Genomic DNA, 16,597 nt, shown 5'->3' with positions numbered 1-16,597 from the left:
CCTATGTTTTTGTGTCGTATAAACAGTCAAGTAATAGTCAAGGGGTTTTCTGAAGAGGATTTTCTCTGCACTAGAGTCTGGTCAGTGCTTCAGTGACCCAAAGTTTTCCTTTTGTAGATGTTTTTGTTGTCTAGCTGTTAATCACTGGGGAATATCACTGAAATGCTGACAATGACACAAAACACTGCTGATAATGACACACAACATTGCTGATAATGAAAAAAATATCAATATCAATTTAATCAATAGTAGGAAGCCTGCCCCTTTAAAAGCGTTACACAGCTTGTCTTCTGAGGATGCTGCTGTAGCATATCCATCATGCATTGGCGTCAGTATGAGCTGTGCACTATGCAAACGATCTGCTGCATTTGGTTATCACTCTAACTGTCCTTTTAAGTTATACTAGCAAGCATGGCTGCAGGCTGTTGGAACAGCTTTCTCCACAGTTTCTTTGACTATGAAACACCCAGAACTATCGTCATCTACAGCAAAAGAGTGGGGGCAATTTTCAGATTTACACAGTTTCTGATAATTGCTTACGTAATTGGGTACGTTTTTTATAACCTATACAATAATTTGATGTAATAGAGCAAGGACTGTATCTATGTTGTAGTGTGGTGATCATTAGAGGGACAAATACTACCCCTTTTCCAGCTTTTCATTATTTCATATTATTTTTGAGGTTTGTGTTTAATAATAGGGGTGTGTTACTGGTAAACGGCAATTCTGATAAATGGTGAAGATAATGCAGGGTTGAGGTTGGCATTTAATACCAACCGACAGATGCTGTCAGAGATTAAGACTTTGCTCCATATAACCACGAGGACAGATGTTGCATTGGTTAATAGCATTTGAAAGTGTGTGGCGGGTGATGGGTATTTGTGTGTGTGTGTGAGCATGTGTGGTGTGTGATGAGTGTTTGTTGGTGTGTGTGCGTGTGTGTGTGTGTGAGCGTGTGTGTGGCGGGTGATGAGTGTTTGTTGGTGTGTCTGCGTGCGTGTGTGTGAGCGTGTGTGGCGGGTGATGAGTGTTTGTTTGTGTGAATGTGTGTGTGTGTGTGTGTGTGAGCGTGGGGCGGGTGATGAGTTTGTGTGTGTGTGTGTGTATGCGTGTGTGTGAGCGTGTGTGGTGTGTGATGAGTGTTTGTTTGTGTGAATGTGTGTGTGTGAGCGTGTGGCGGGTGATGAGTTTGTGTGTGTGTGCGTGCGTGTGTGTGTGTGAGCGTGTGTGGCGGGTGACGAGTGTTTTTGTTCTTCCCAATCAGGTATGTGTGTCTGTGGCAGAAGGGTTATCAGGAGACTGAGGCAGTCATCAGCTCTGTCACCACTAAAGTGAAGGGCTACACGGCCAGCAACACCTCTGCTCTGGGTCTCCATGTGTGGGACGTGACAGAGTATGTTATTCCCCCACAGGTATGTCTCCCGAGCCGAGTATGTTATTCCTCCACAGGTATGTCTCCCAATGCGAGTATGTTATTCCTCCACAGGTATGTCTCCCGAGCCGAGTATGTTATTCCTCCACAGGTATGTCTCCCAATGCGAGTATGTTATTCCTCCACAGGTATGTCTCCCGAGCCGAGTATGTTATTCCCCCACAGTTATGTCTCCCGAGCCGAGTATGTTAGTCCCCCACAGGTGTGGCTCGATGCCTCGGCTCGCTCTGCTCTTCACAGCATCACTTTTAGAAAAAAGATCATTTTTTGTATTCATCCATTGCTTCTGTTGTAAGGGGGATGATTCCTTCTTTGTGCTGACCAACATGATCACCACTCCAGGCCAAACTCAACAGGCGTGTCCAGAGGTACAGTATGTTTGAATCAGCAATACAATCTCACCTGAACTTTAGCCACCACCGTACTCCTACAAGCACTCCCTTTTTACACAGCAGGATTCTTTAAAGCCGCTTTAAAGTAAAGAAGATTTTCACAGCATATAGTTCTAAATAGACTATGTTCCAATTGACGGAGTAATGACAAATAAAAGGTTCTGCTCAGAAAATGTAATGGTTCTGCTTAGAAGATGTAAGGGTTCTGCTTAGAAGATGTAATGGTTCTGCTTAGAAGAATGAAGGGTTCTGCTTAGAAGATGTAATATGGTTCTGCTTAGAAGATGTAATGGTTCTGCTTAGAAGATGTAAGGGTTCTGCTTAGAAGATGTAAGGGTTCTGCTTAGAAGATGTAATGATTTTGCCTAAAAGATGTAAGGGGTCTGCTTAGAAGATGTAAGGGTTCTGCTTAGAAGATATAAGGGTTCTGCTTTGTGAGCATGTAATGATTATTTTCTCTTCCTTCTGTGGCATAAAGGTGCCAAGCCCCTCCTCTCGCTGTCAATCTGATGAGGACTGCTTTGAAGGCCTCAGTGATGTCCGAGGCAATGGTAGTGCTAAGTACAGCACTGTATAGATATTTATTTGTGTATTTAAGTAGTTTCCTTTATTTAGCTTTAATTACTGATACAGCAAGCAGTGCAATAAATGTGGGACATACACCTGTGTCTGTTTACCTCAATTACTGCAAAGAAACAGAATGTGGCACTAAATGGGGTGAGAAGGGTTGACTGAAAGAACAGAAGGGTAAAATGCTAACTGTACAAACAATACTTTTCTACAGTTTCTTTACAGTTATTGGGGCAAACAGGCACAGTTCTATCTCTGGAGGATCATTTCCATGTTGTCAGACCCTTTTAAAGTAACACTATGCAACAATTTGACACTTTTTGAGGTATGGCTGTATATGCAACTAGTTTTGGTACCATCCTCAAATTCATTTTGATAGCATATGGTCATGTGAAGGTCAGATAAACACCTGTGTCTTCCCCACTAGCTATCCAGGATATGCCCTATGTAGTTCTGTGTAACGTGCTGGAACCCCCTGCAAAAATGGAAGAAAAGCTTTCACACGCATGTCATTGCCAGCTTTACTGCCAAAAGACACCAGTTAGTGTCTTGGCAAGCTTCTATCAGTGTCAACTGGGCTGTTGGTGGTGTTTGCAAGGTTTTTGCATGCCTTTTAGGTAGTTATTTTTCGCAGCGGTCAATATAAAGAAACGTACGTTGGGGTGGCCCATTCAAATCAACTTTTTGGAACATTCTGAGAAGACGTGTAATAATAACAATATTTATTTAATAATATTAATATAATAATAACATTTACAAGCCTGCCAGTGGCTTAAAAAAGTGGTTTGTAAAGTTTCCCTTTAAGTAGAGAGCACTCCTGACCCAATCTCCTGTGCAGGGATTCAGACGGGCTTGTGTGTGAACTACTCCGACACGGTGAAGACCTGCCAGGTGCTGGCCTGGTGTCCACATGAGGACGACTCTTCTGTGCCAACGTAGGACTGCTCCCTCACAACTCCGCCACCATACATTACATGAAACTAAATCAAATAACATACAAACAACGCAAAATAAATCAAATAACCTGTGATTTCCCTGTCTTTGGGCTGTGGCTTGATATGGCTCCTGTGTCATCATTAGAGCTTGTGTTTGGTTCCTGTGTCACCATTAGAGCTTGTGTTTGGTTCCTGTGTCATCATTAGAGCTTGTGTTTGGTTGCAGACCTGCGTTGCTGGAGAAAGCAGAGAACTTCACAGTGCTTATCAAGAACAGTGTACGCTACTCCAGGTTCAGGTTCAACAAGTGAGTTGACCAGACGCCCCATTTTTCAGTAATTACAAATCTACAGGCAGGCTGAGCTGTGAGGCAGCGTATGTGTATATGAATATATATACACACACCATATATGTGCTGAGCTGCGAGGCAGCGTATGGTAGTAGTGGTGGTATACTAACCCAGTATGCCAGAGATGCATTGCTCATTTAAGCAGACAGAATGTTGCTTTACATAAAGAAAGCAAGCGAAAGATATCTAGAAAGCTTTAATTGTAAATTATCTGTGGTGAAAATATACCCACAGTGTTTGTAAAAAGCTCTTACAAGGTGCCCTGACCATGGTAATGTTGTGTTTAAACTGTTACATTTTCATTCATTTAGGAGAAACATCTTGGCCCACATCAACTCATCGTACCTGAAGACCTGCATATACCACAGATCCACTGACCCCCACTGCCCAATCTTCAGGCTGGGAGATATGGTCAGGGATGCGGGCGAAGACTTCCGGACCATGGCAGAACGAGTGAGGTTATCACTGATTAAAACATTGGAACCAAGAAAACAACTGTATAAAAATGAATAACTGTATTTTTTGATTACCTCGGAGTCTGCCTCTGAATTTCCTGTTTTAGAAAAGGTGTCTACATGTCTAGCATGTGTTTGATCTAAAAATCTAAATGTAAAATGTTTGTTTGCTTGTTTGTTTGTTATTGAAGAGTCAGAGTTCTTCAGAGTTTAAGATGAAACTCTTTTAGGTTTAGGATTACACTCTTGTAGGTTTAGGATTAAACTCTAACCCTATAGAGGTTGAGATTGCAACATGTGGAGGAACAGCGATCTGCAGGAGTTCATGTTTTAAATTGATTATTTCCTTCCTTCCTTTTGGTTGTTTCTCATGGTGAAGGGTGGCATAATGGGCATTCTGATTGACTGGAGCTGTGATCTGGACTGGCCAGGGAAGTACTGTGTTCCCAAGTACACCTTCGTCAGGATGGACAACAAAAATCCCACCAACAACGTTGCTCCTGGCTACAACTTCAGGTGAAAGAGATATCTGTATGGTGCAAACGGCTCTAGTTCTCCTAGTCTGTCTCCTGTTCTGTATATGTGACTACTGCCAGGATTCACTTGTTCCTTGTCTTGTCTTGCTTTGTGTCATTTCAAAGTTACAAGCACACTCAGCATAGTCTACTGTATGAGGTAGTCATTGTCTACTGTATGAGAGAGAGGCATAGTCTACTGTATGAGTGAGAGGCATAGTCTACTGTATGAGAGAGAGGCATAGTCTACTGTATGAGAGTCAGTCTGCTGTATGAGAGTCATAGTCTACATGAGAGAGGCATAGTCTACTCTACTGTATGTACTGTATATCTCCCTTGTACGTCGATTTGGACAAAAGCGTCTGCTAAATGACTAAATGTAAATGCATGAGAGAGTCATAGCCTACTGTATGAGTCATAGTCTACTGTACGAGTCATAGTCTACTGTATGAGAGAAGCAGAGTCTACTGTATGAGAGAGAGGCATAGTGTACTTTATGAGAGTCCAAAGCGTTAGCTTGAGTAGTGCTGTGACGCGAGCAGGGAGAGCTTTGACTTACTAGCTGGCTACAGGGTTAGCGTTAGTAGTTACTAGCTGTCTACAGGATGCCACTGGTGGGCTAGTTGAATCTTTGTGCTAGAACTCATAATTCTGTAAATAATTAGCTAATTACTGTAGTTATATTGCTGGGTAAAGTATTTTCTTGTAATTTCGGATGTGACTGGTATGGGCCTACTTCCCGATTGTAAAACTGAATTGTAGCTTCATATAATTTCCTTTGTGATCATCTCAATACCCTTTACCCTGCTTGCTCACATTACCCTGCCCTGTTTTTGTCTCTCCTCTGTGAACTACAGCTCCTTGATATCCCCTCTGGGCACATCATATACTATGCTAATGCTACACTATACTAATAAACTTCCCTTGTCATGACAGATATGCAAAATACTTCAACAATGGAAGCAAAGAAACCAGAACATTAATCAAAGGATATGGAATTCGTTTTGATGTCATTGTCTTTGGCACGGTGGGTCGCGTCATATTTCAAACCATCTTATTTTAACACTTCCAACAACAAGGGCTTTTTTGACTCTGTTAGGTAGTCTGCCATGCCTGATATTTTTGTATATTTCACCTAACTAAAAACAGCATGACATTCTCCTGCCAAACTAAACACCGGTGACTGAAAGTGGTACTGGTTTCTTCCCACAGGCAAGCAAATTCAGTATGCTGATGACAGTCGTGAACTTTGGTGCGGCCTTGTCTTTCCTCAGTCTGGTAAGCATATAAACATAAATGTTCACCCTCTTAGCTCTGCAGATAGCTAGCACATCTAGTCAGAATTCTAATTCTCATGAAGACAAGAACTCCATATCTGCACCCATTCCTCTGAGAACCTCTGCACCCACTCTCCAGGCAACTACACTGAACTTCTGTTTATTGGCTAATATTTGAAATAGACTGCCAAAGATATGATTTAGAAATTCCAGGAATACAGTGGCCACCCACTCAGGGTAACACATTTATTTTTCCTGTCTACAACCCCCTAAAATGTGCACTTGTGCAAAGTTCGTATGACATACTGTACGTACAGAGAGGACTGGAAGACCGTACACAGATCTCTCTGTACCATTATGAAACTCCCTGTCCTCCCAGTGTGTGACGTTACCAGTGCGTAACAGAAGTCTTTAATTGACCAAGTCATTTTTCGCCTTGAGAGCCTTCTAGTAGTATGACCTTCTGTGTAACGGCTGATATTTTAAATGGACTATTGGAAGCAGAGGTTTGCGTGTAGCGTAGGCCTACACTCTGTCCCCTACAGGTTCGTTACTCTTTTGACCGATTTTACCTGGGCACTGAATCACGGAGACCACCACAGCAATGCACAAAAGGGTTGAGTTTATTTATTTGACAATTATACCCCCCAACTAGCCTGGATACCAGACCGAATTTAGCCCCGCCCACACATTTTTTGGTTGGGAAGTTCGGTCTGGCATTACTCAATTGAGGAGAAATTATCTGCGGACAGACATTGCCGTACCAATCAAATTGTCAAGGCGGGCTTTATACGATGATGGACAGATGATCAACCGTAACGTAATCAACCACGTCACCAAAGAGCTTTTGGGGTGAATTCGTTTTCAACAAACATGGCTGCCGTTGGAGAGCTGAAATGTGGTGATTCGAGTCTGTTTTAGAAGACATTGACAGCACATTCATTTTGAAAGAGGAACAGAGAAACGCGATCAAGGCATTTGTCAATCGAAAAGATGTTTTTGCCGTCCTTCCTACGGGATCCGGTAAAAGTTTAATGTATCAGCTGGCCCCATGGTCTACGTTATGGTCATACTACGTTGCTCTGATTGGTTCTAGATATATCCAATTGAGGGAAGAGGCATTTTTTTTCCTGGTTCGGTTGAAACACGCCCCATAATCACAGCCCATTGGAGCGGTATCAGACTCATATTCTGACTAGAATTATGAGTATGACATCGTCGGGCTACCCCCCAACATCTCCAGACGGGAAAAGCGGAAAATGATTACCCACGTCCCGGCACAGCAGTCCTTTTCTCAAAACTCAGCAGCCATTCTCTCTGTCCCTCTCTCCCAATAAAAAAAGCTCCGTATTGCCCGGGGCGGCACCCTGGCCACTTCCCACGACAAAACTCCTTTAAAACACCAGCTTACACTATGTCACGGATATGATTTAGGAATTGCTAACATTTTATGTTATTTTCGTAGCGTAGCTACATATATTTTAGTTAAATACTAAAGGCTTAATCTACGGGGACACATAACTAACGCCAGCCAGACGTTAAGTAAGGGGGTAGCCTATAATACTAGTGGTAGATGAATTTTTTAACAGGGAGATATTAATTTTGGGTTTAAACGGCGAGTTTTAAGATCCCAATTTGACGACACACAATGTTTGTAAAGGGAAGAGCTATCCATTCTCGCAGTGTAATCTACTAATTACAATCCTGTTCAAGACATGATTAATTTTTTCTCACAAATAGTAGCATACCAGTTCAAAGGCTAGCCTGAAAAGTAAATCCCAGACCTATAGCGTTAGTTTCCCATCTGATCTGTCATTCATCAACGTGTTTAGTATGGAATTTCGCCAAGGTTATTTACCACGTGTTGCAGTCCTGAAATTCATACTTCAACAGCTCGGTTTTGGTTGATGCAAAAATGATGAACTTTCCACGTTGACGTCACATCCCCACATGAAAACATAACATAACCTAAACTTAGATATTTTTTTAAGTGATAGTGCCCCATTAATCATTGTAGGCCTACTTATCTTTTTAACTGAATATGAAAAATACTCATTGCATAGTACTCAGTACACAAATTGACTACAGAAGATTTTAAATAACACTTGTCTGTATTTATTTACATTTGTCTATTTGTAATAAGTGAATAATACAAAATATAGGTCAATATAAACATAATATGCATGTAGTAAAAACAAAATCAATTAAATAAAAGCAGAGGGTCCAGTGGACTTGAGCCCACATACACACCCACACCACTGCTGGAAGAAACCCTAGCAGAAACACTGAATGAGTAACAGTGAAGTTAGTGAAGTTAAATAACATTAATCTCAATATTGATCAAAATAATCATGATTAGAATTTTCACCATAATGAGCAGGCCTAATTTGAAGACATGACACATGCTTGCCTTGTCAGTTAATTCACAGCGTGTTTTTCTGAACCATTTAATCCTCTCCTTCCAGGTGGGTGCTGTCTGTGATTGGTTCCTGGTGATGTGCACAGACAAGAGGAACTACTACTCCCAGCAGAAAACCACCTGCCTGTATAACAACGAGGAAACAGCTGGAGAATCTGTAAGTGGGCAGAGCTGGAAACACCTGCCTGTCAAATGTTGTAACACATACAGGGGTCATCACAGCAGGCACATTTCTGTAAACTCTCTCTCCTCACACTAAACAACATCACCCTTCTGTTTTTTCCCTTTTTTATTAGATTTCAATTGGGAAGAACTATGGGACTTCTTGAAGACTATTTCAAAGGGTAAACTATAAGACCTCTTCAGGACCCCAGAAGGCATGATTTAGTTTGCTGAGCTTAGTCGGCTTAAATAACTGGATGAGTCAGGTTTGTGTGAAAAACAATGACATGGGAATAAAAAGTTATAAAAACAAAACAATTGCTTTATTGAGCAAGCAAGTCATTTGTGACATAATTAACAGACAGTAAAACAATCAAAAAACTTCTCTATACAGTAAAAAGCAAAAACTAAGTTGATTATCGTCTTTTCTGGAAAATATTCCCTCTTCCCATTCCACCTCTGCCACGGCCTCTGGCAGCCACTGTAAAACACAACACACAAGAACCGGTCACAGAACAGTCATTACACCCTAACCAGCATATTAATGTTTGTGCCGCATCCAAACAGATGCTGAGGCAGTGCAATCACATACAACAGGGGCATAACACAGCTCTTGAGTAAGCTGAGGCTGCCAGGTAGGAGACACGGGGAGAGTCTTTGGGTACCTTGAGCTTTGAGAATGGCTGCTTTTCCCCTTCCTGCGCCCGAGGCCTGGTTCTTATTCTTCATGCTCTTCAGCATAGGCGCGTTCTTCAGCATGTCTGGCAGAATGAGAAATCGGATCTTGCTGCCTCGGATGTAGACCTGCTCGAGCTGAGCCACTCGCCCGTCCCTATAGGTCACAGTGATGTTTGCCATCTGGGGGAACATAGACAGGAATGTAAGCCACACAAGCTGAATCATCGCCAGTACTGTTTCTGGTCCTCAGACTGGTTCATTTACTTTATCCCATTACAATAAATTCCCCAGTGAGAAAGGAACGAGTCCACCTCCTGAACTGTGCAGTACAATAGTATTTGCCAAAACGGGCAAAAGTGAACCGTTCAAGACTTTAGATTGCCTGCTGAAGCACTGACACACCAGGCAGTTCAAAGCAGTACACTGACAGAACTGGCAGCCAATGTCATCTTCTGAACTGATAACCTTACTTGGCAGTTCATGTTATCCTCAGCTTCAATCAGCTTCCCTCGGTACACCTCGCCAGTGTTCGTTTCACATGTGACGATGTGGCCCTCGGCCTCGTGAAGCACTTTGATTGGTACACCGATGGACATGCTGCAGACTAATTGAAAGAGAAGAGCGAAGAAATCATTGGTTTGAATGGGTCATTAGTCTGTTCAATTCTCGTCTGCCTGCTACCCGTTACACACAACACCAGATGAGCCTTCAAATAGCAATGTTATGGAAGTTCATCAGTGCAGACTCTCGTGTTTACACAACTTCACTTCAACGATAGGCTGAATAAGGCAACAATGAAAACCATTGCCAGTTCTAATGTTAACCAGGAGTCTAACGTTACATTACTTGATTAGAAAAAGTAGCTGTATAAATGACAAGCATTGAACATACCTTTCCTTTATAGCCTAGCGACACACCACGATTAATTTAACAAAACATTACTTACTTCTTATAAAACATTAATAGGTACAGATAGATTATCTATCACATTTGATTCACGTATTGGCATCTAACTTATCAAACGTTACAGAGCCCTGTCTATATTGATTTAGCAAGATAGCTAAGAAGCCCAACTACTGCTACATCTCAATTAACAAACGCTGAAACGTAAGTATTGATTAAATGCCTTCTACAGCAACGCACCACTCACATCTGAGGGTTTGCAGAAGTGTTGTATTGCGTTACTCTCACAATAACTCTGGCTGGCAAGTCAAGCTTGCTATCGCCTTCCGTTCACTGTATCGTCGCGTGTTCCAAACGTTGACTTGCTACTACGACTATTGTTTATTTCCGGAGGTCTATCGCATTTTAATTTTTTACTGCCATCAAGCGTATAGGCAGTGAAACTACACACACTCTGTAAGCCAAGCGTTCCCAGAATCTTTCCCAAGATTTCGCCGAGGCAATTTATAATTTGCTTCCATACAGGCGAAACAACCTTTTCTTTTTGAATGAGTCATTAAGATTAGGCCTACATACCTTTTGATCATGTATACCTATAGTGCACTCTTTACTGTAATTATAATGCAGTTATCAAATTAGCCAACAATAGATGGGTTTCCATCCAACTCATTGGCATATTTTAAGCGCATTCATGGAAATAAAAATGCGAGCCGGTGCGCGTTTCCCTCTGAGTTGTGAACAGCTGTGGGGTCAAAAAGGTTGTCAGGGCAACTTGAACGAAGACACCTAATAAAACAGCAACACGTGTTAATTTATTCCACCAAACCCGTTACCTTAGTCGCCATGTTGCCAAAAAAGAATAGAAAATAGGCAAAGACTTTTTTATTTAACATTTGGATATGAAGGACTAAACTTTTATTTTCTGCCGCGCAACACTCCGGCTCAGGTGGGGGCAGTATTGCACCCTCTGCAACCGCCAATAAACACCAGAAGAAGCGGAAGAAGAAAAAGATCGGAAATGATCAACCCATCAGCTGGGTAAAATCAAGACTAAATCTGTGTAAAATAGCTCCGTTGTAAAAATTTTATATCGTTAAAACTGAGCCAGTAATATCAATGTTATGTAGCTGTATATGCTAGCAATAAACACACGGAGTTCTTCTCAATGGAGCTGGAGATATAAAGTTAACCATCGGTCGGTAACATAAGTCAACAGTGCCTAACATAAACACTCCTCAATGAGGCAGCCCTGCGTTACAGGATTATCTTTATAAACACCGGAGGCTGTTCTTGGGGAAAGAATTGTTGTTCCAGAATGTCAGGTAAGCGTAAATAACTAAATGAATGTAAGTGTTGTATCTGATTGTGCTTAAAACGGTACCAATTATCAATCCCTTCTGTTCCTATTCTAATAAACAAAAGATTCTGAAGTAACAGCTAACAGGTTAGCTATCCTAGGACTGAAGTAACTTGATACTAGCTATGTTAGCTGCACAACTCGGTTGCTGGCTAACTACCTTGTTAGTGTTAAATTGGCTAATAGCTAATTAGGAATAGCGTAGTCTGCTACATAGGTACTAAGTTTAAGTGCATAAAACAATATTACTGATCGGCCACGTGCCCTTCTAATGCCTGGTCATTTTTATTTTGCACATTTAACCGAAATTTTCATTTGTGGTCTAACGTCAGCGGTCAAGTAAGTTTACGTTTAACAGCTAACGTTAGCCAGTTGCCTGTCTAAATAAGTGAACTTCCACGAACTGTCACGAAGACATACCTGTGAATTAAGTCAAGACATTTGAGGAAGTACGCGATGACTGTAGCTAGTCGATGTATGGGACAACTTGGACTATAGTAAGGTGACGTTACTGTTTTAAGTTATTTTCTTAATATCGTTCATCTACCTTTAAACTTTACATGGATGCTAAGACTAATGAGCCAGCTAACTTGGCTAGCATGGTACATGGAAGTTCAAATGGTGGTGAACACTGACGGTTATCTAATATTAGCAGCCTACCATTTTATTTGACTAGTATTAGTTACAAGGCATATCGAAATCGATGCCTATCTTTGAAATGAAGTTGTTTCTGAAACTGATGGGGGTCAGTTTCTAGAAAGCGTCGTTGTCTAACCACTGTCGAAATCTTGGTCTTGGCTATTTGCTGTAGTCAATGTTTTCATTGCGTTAGTTTGCCAAGATTGATCCTTTCCCTACCTACCTGAACACCCACCAACTGAGAATTTCTCATCAAAATATTTTAAAACTAACATTCATTCATCTTGAGTGAACTGTTGAACCACTGTGCTTAGACAAGGACGCTTTCGAGAAACGCATCTTCTTACTAAGAAGCCACTGTCCACTAGCAGATAACTGATAGGCCGTGACCGGCTGTATTATTTGGGATACAATATAAAAATCATCTTACACTCATTGTGAGTTAGTTCTTCATCATCAACAATTAATGAGTAGGAGGCTATGCCATCAGCTGCTCTAGTAGATGTGAAGGACTAGTTTTTACCTGCTACATTCGGCATTATGTCATTACAACGTTGTTGGAGCTATGGTGGTTTGAATGGCTGAAGTAGTTATTTGCGACGCAGCTAGTACGGTTGTCAGAGACAGTCGTGAGTAGGTCGGTATTGAAGTACCTGAAATACCTTCGTTATTCTTGAAACGTAGCCCAGGTCAATAGCGCAAAGTCAGTGGTCTGTTTCCCAAGAAGAATGCCGTGCACGCTATCAGGGGGCGGCTTAATTGACGACAAAGACTGATCGTTAATAGACTGCCGTTATTTCTCTAGATTACTATCTGACGACACGGGGTCAACGGGTCTGTTTAGATTTATGTTGTGCTGGAGGTGTTTAATCTTTAGTCCAAGCGGGGTTCCTTGAACTTTGTAGTGCCCAGCTGCTCTACCTGTGTATCACCTTGCTTTGTTGACGTTTTTGGCAGATGATGTTGTCCTGTTGAATGTCCCGGTTATCCGGCAGCTCTTCCATTGGGACTGTGGACTGGCATGCTCACGAATGGTTTTAAAGTAAGTACTGATGAGCTTGATAAGCATACCATATCCACCATGAGAAGGGACTCACCAAGTCAAATTAAGTATTTCTGTCAGACAGGTATTTTGAGTTATAATTAGGACAAGATGTTTAATTCCTGCTATTGGTTCAGAACTTCCCACAGCAGCCAAACCTCTCAATACCACATGCAGCCTATGTATTATAACACATCAATTTATCAGTACTTAACAACAACAAGGGAAGATGCCTTTGCCAGCACTTCGCCGGGGTTGTTAAGTGGCCACATTGCTTTTTCGATGTTTTGTTGATTTCCCAGACTTATTTCCTTTCAGGTACCTCCATCCTGTGAGCGAGGAGGAGTTCCAGAGAGCCTGCTGGGACCTGAAGCTGAAAGAGAGCGTGTGGACCATCGATCTGGCCTACCTCATGTGTCATTTGGGGGTCAAAAATTGCTTCTGTACCCAAACTCTCGGGGTAGATAAGGGCTTCAAGAACCAGGTATCTGCTGGTAGACTCACTGTTTTTAGACCCTTGACTGTGTCATTCGAGTCTGAGTGAGTGAGTGAGTGAGTGAGTGAGTGAGTGAGTGAGTGAGTGAGTGAGTGAGTGAGTTTCCTTTAAAGGCCTCCTATGGTGTGTGTGTGTGTGTGTGTGTGTGTCCTTTAAAGATCTCCTATAGCTCCTTCTCCTAATGGCCCATTCCCCTCTGTGTTCTTCCCCCTGAAGTCTTTCTACAAGAAGCACTTTGACACCGAGGAGGACCGGGTCAACGAGCTCTTCCTGACGGCAGAGAGTAGGGGTGTGTCGCTCAAGAAATGGTAGGGATTTCCCTGGAGTGGCTTCAGCTCAGGTCTCTCCAACTCTGTCTGTGTGTGTGTGTGTGTGTGTGTGTGTGTGTGTGTCTGAATGTCCTGGTGTGTGTCTGAATCACCTAGTGTGTGTCAGCTCTGTGTGTGGGTGTTGTACGGTGAATACTGACTCTCCTGATTCCTGATGTGTTTGTCAGGTTTGTGTGTGTGTGAGTTGTACGGTGAATACTGAATCTCCTGATGTGTGTGTCAGGTTTGTGTGTGTGTTGTACGGTGAATACTGACTCTCCTGATGTGTGTGTCAGGTTTGTGTGTGTTTGTGTGTGTGTGTGTGTGTGTGTTGTACGGTGAATACTGACTCCCCTGATGTGTGTGTCAGCTCTGTGAGTGTGTGTGTGTGTGTGTGTGTGTGTGTGTTGTACGGTGAATACTGACTCCCCTGATGTGTGTGTCAGCTCTGTGAGTGTGCAGGAGCTCCAGAGCCATGTGTCCCAGGGCCATGTGGCCATCGTGCTGGTGAACGCCGTGCTGCTGGTGTGTGAGCTGTGCTCCAGCCCGGTCAAGTACTGCTGCTTCCTGCCTGTGGGCCAGAAGTGTTTCTGCAAGAAGCCCGACTATCAGGGACACTTTGTGGTGGTGTGTGGCTTCAACCACACCGCTGGATCAGTCTTCTACAACAACCCTGCCTTCTCTGACCGTGAGTAACATTGATGTTCTCGCCGGCCCCTGTGCGTGTGTCCTGCAGGGTTAGGGATAATAGTGTGTGTGTGTGTGTGTGTGTGCTGCAGGGTTAGGGATTGCAGGGTTAGGGATAATCAATGATGAGCAGGGAAGCAAATTAAACCCTAAAGTTTCAATAATCAAAATACATCCCAAAACATGTGCTTCCCCCTAGCTGTGTGTGTGTGTTAACTGTGAGCTGTGTTCGTGCACGTGTGCATGCATATAGTCGTGTGTGTGTGTGTGTGTGTGTGTGTGTGTGTGTGTGTGTGTGTGTGTGTGTGTGTGTGTGTGTGTGTGTGTGTGTGTGTGTGTGTGTGTGTGTGTGTGTTAACTGTGAGCTATGCCTTGCAGGGGTGTGCTGCACCAGCATCAGTAACTTTGAGGAGGCCCGGCGCAGCTACGGCACAGATGAAGACATCCTCCTCATCTTCAAGGAGAGCTGATCTCTCCCATGGTCATCGCTTTACCATCATGCACCTGTGCCACTGGCAGTATCCCCACCTGATGGAACACAGACCCATGGTCATCGCTCTCCCAGCATGCACCTGCGCCACTGGCAGTATCCCCACCTGATGGAACACAGACCCATGGTCATCGCTCTCCCAGCATGCACCTGTGGCCCTGCGTCCATCATGGCACTGGTGGCTCTGGCTGACGCCTCATGTGGGTACAGAGTCTGGACTGTATTTGAGCAGTGCGCGCCCCACCCCCCCCGGTCGCCATGACTCCGTGCTCTACCACCCAATGAACCCCCCCCCCTGAGGCTTCAGCCACACCCCCATGCTAGCAGACAGCGAGAGAGGCAGCACCCACTGACGACACCCCTCACTTCTGTCTTTTTTTTTCTAGCCGCTTGGGTGTAGATATTAGAGTTTGTTGCCCTTTGGATTTAGTGTGCGTGCTTTATCTGTGGAAGACTGACCTCAGAAGGTGATCCGCTTTGCGGGGAGGTTGGAGGGAGCCTCTGGAAGGAAGGACTGGAGGAGACGAGAGGAAATGAGCTGCTGATGATGATGACATCCCATGACCTCACTGTCTGTGTTCTTGTGTAGCCTCCTCGTGTAAGCCCCTGTGTATTTACTAAATGAGTGTTTGACGACTGTTTTAATAATTGATTGAAAGAGGGACGATGTGTTCCGTAAACTCAGGTAAAAACCCATTAAGACAAACGTGAACTGTAAGATGAATTGAGTGGAGTTGTTTTGCTCTGTAAAGAGAGCACTGCTACATACACACTTAAGCGCTGTTACCTCTCAGCATCACCAGCTCACTGGTCCTGAAGGCTTTGTGTGAATCGGCACGCTTAGGCAAGGACCCCGGCTGTCCTGGCAGACGGTGCACGTTTCGTTACCTACACGCCTCCCTGCAGCATGCGCGTGCCACCGAGCAGCGTTCAGCACAGACGCCCGACGGCACGGGACTAGTCACGTCGGTAATCAGTGCTCGACCGCAGCAGGGCTGAAACCAGTAATGTATTAAGAGGTAGGACTGCAGGCCAGATGCTGACAGACTGCAGGCCAGATGTGGATGTCGGTCCTTCAGCGGACGTGCCGACTGTTCCCCAGTGCGCAGCGCAGGCGCACCTTCCGTTGAAGGGGCCTACCAAACGTTGAAGGATGAACTGCTATGTGCAAGTGGAAATGAATTAAAGACTGTTGAATTCGTGTTGTCTAAGTCATCATGGATGCCACTATTTATAATTTTTCTTTAATTATGTGGGCGAAAGGATTGCACTAAGTTATGTCAGCCATAATCAAGTGTTTTGTTTTTCGACTCACCTGTACTGAGCTCTTCTGTCTGAACAGAATGTATTTAATTTAAATTAAGCGTTCATGGTTTTCTTAAGGAAAAAAATTAATTACACGCTTTATTTTTAAGACATTATGTATACAGTTGCATTCAGTGATCAATAAAGTATATGATGTTTATTTTAATGATGCAAGAGTTCTCTATA

At 43.2% G+C, this 16,597-nt stretch overlaps 3 protein-coding genes across 5 annotated transcripts; 2 read left to right on the top strand and 1 right to left on the bottom strand.

Annotated features, from left to right (window-relative positions):
* The first annotated feature begins 39 nt into the window (after window positions 1–39).
* On the top strand, window positions 40–8,821 carry p2rx4b (purinergic receptor P2X, ligand-gated ion channel, 4b). 2 transcript variants are annotated; one of them, XM_012840145.3, is made up of 12 exons: window positions 40–548; window positions 1,265–1,412; window positions 1,729–1,800; window positions 2,303–2,375; window positions 3,233–3,329; window positions 3,556–3,636; window positions 3,990–4,131; window positions 4,513–4,649; window positions 5,585–5,675; window positions 5,861–5,926; window positions 8,391–8,501; window positions 8,641–8,821. In XM_012840145.3, the coding sequence occupies exons 1-12, from the start codon at window positions 412–414 to the stop codon at window positions 8,671–8,673; spliced, it is 1,188 nt and encodes a 395-aa protein (XP_012695599.2). In that variant the 5' UTR covers window positions 40–411; the 3' UTR covers window positions 8,674–8,821. The 2 variants fall into 2 exon arrangements, with proteins under 2 accessions (XP_012695599.2, XP_042564255.1); XM_042708321.1 differs by lacking the exon at window positions 40–548 and having other exon boundaries at window positions 1,333–1,800.
* Window positions 8,808–10,469, bottom strand: snrpd3 (small nuclear ribonucleoprotein D3 polypeptide). Of its 2 annotated transcripts, none has more exons than XM_031570951.2 (4): window positions 10,335–10,469; window positions 9,655–9,788; window positions 9,172–9,364; window positions 8,808–8,987 (listed from the first exon to the last, which is right to left on the bottom strand). In XM_031570951.2, the coding sequence occupies exons 2-4, from the start codon at window positions 9,778–9,780 to the stop codon at window positions 8,923–8,925; spliced, it is 384 nt and encodes a 127-aa protein (XP_031426811.1). In that variant the 5' UTR covers window positions 9,781–9,788; window positions 10,335–10,469; the 3' UTR covers window positions 8,808–8,922. The 2 variants fall into 2 exon arrangements, with proteins under 2 accessions (XP_031426811.1, XP_031426812.1); XM_031570952.2 differs by having other exon boundaries at window positions 10,328–10,465.
* Window positions 10,470–11,082: 613 nt separating this feature from the next.
* gucd1 (guanylyl cyclase domain containing 1) lies at window positions 11,083–16,582 on the top strand. The gene is made up of 6 exons (XM_012840146.3): window positions 11,083–11,409; window positions 13,041–13,125; window positions 13,444–13,609; window positions 13,838–13,929; window positions 14,376–14,617; window positions 14,995–16,582. The coding sequence occupies exons 1-6, from the start codon at window positions 11,403–11,405 to the stop codon at window positions 15,084–15,086; spliced, it is 684 nt and encodes a 227-aa protein (XP_012695600.1). The 5' UTR covers window positions 11,083–11,402; the 3' UTR covers window positions 15,087–16,582.
* The last annotated feature ends 15 nt before the right edge of the window (window positions 16,583–16,597 follow it).

This window comes from Clupea harengus, chromosome 7 (genome assembly GCF_900700415.2).
Source record: "Clupea harengus chromosome 7, Ch_v2.0.2, whole genome shotgun sequence".
Classification (NCBI taxonomy): Eukaryota; Metazoa; Chordata; class Actinopteri; order Clupeiformes; family Clupeidae; genus Clupea; species Clupea harengus.
The sequence above is the reverse complement of the archived record's forward strand: the minus strand, read 5'-3'. Positions and strand labels throughout refer to the sequence as shown.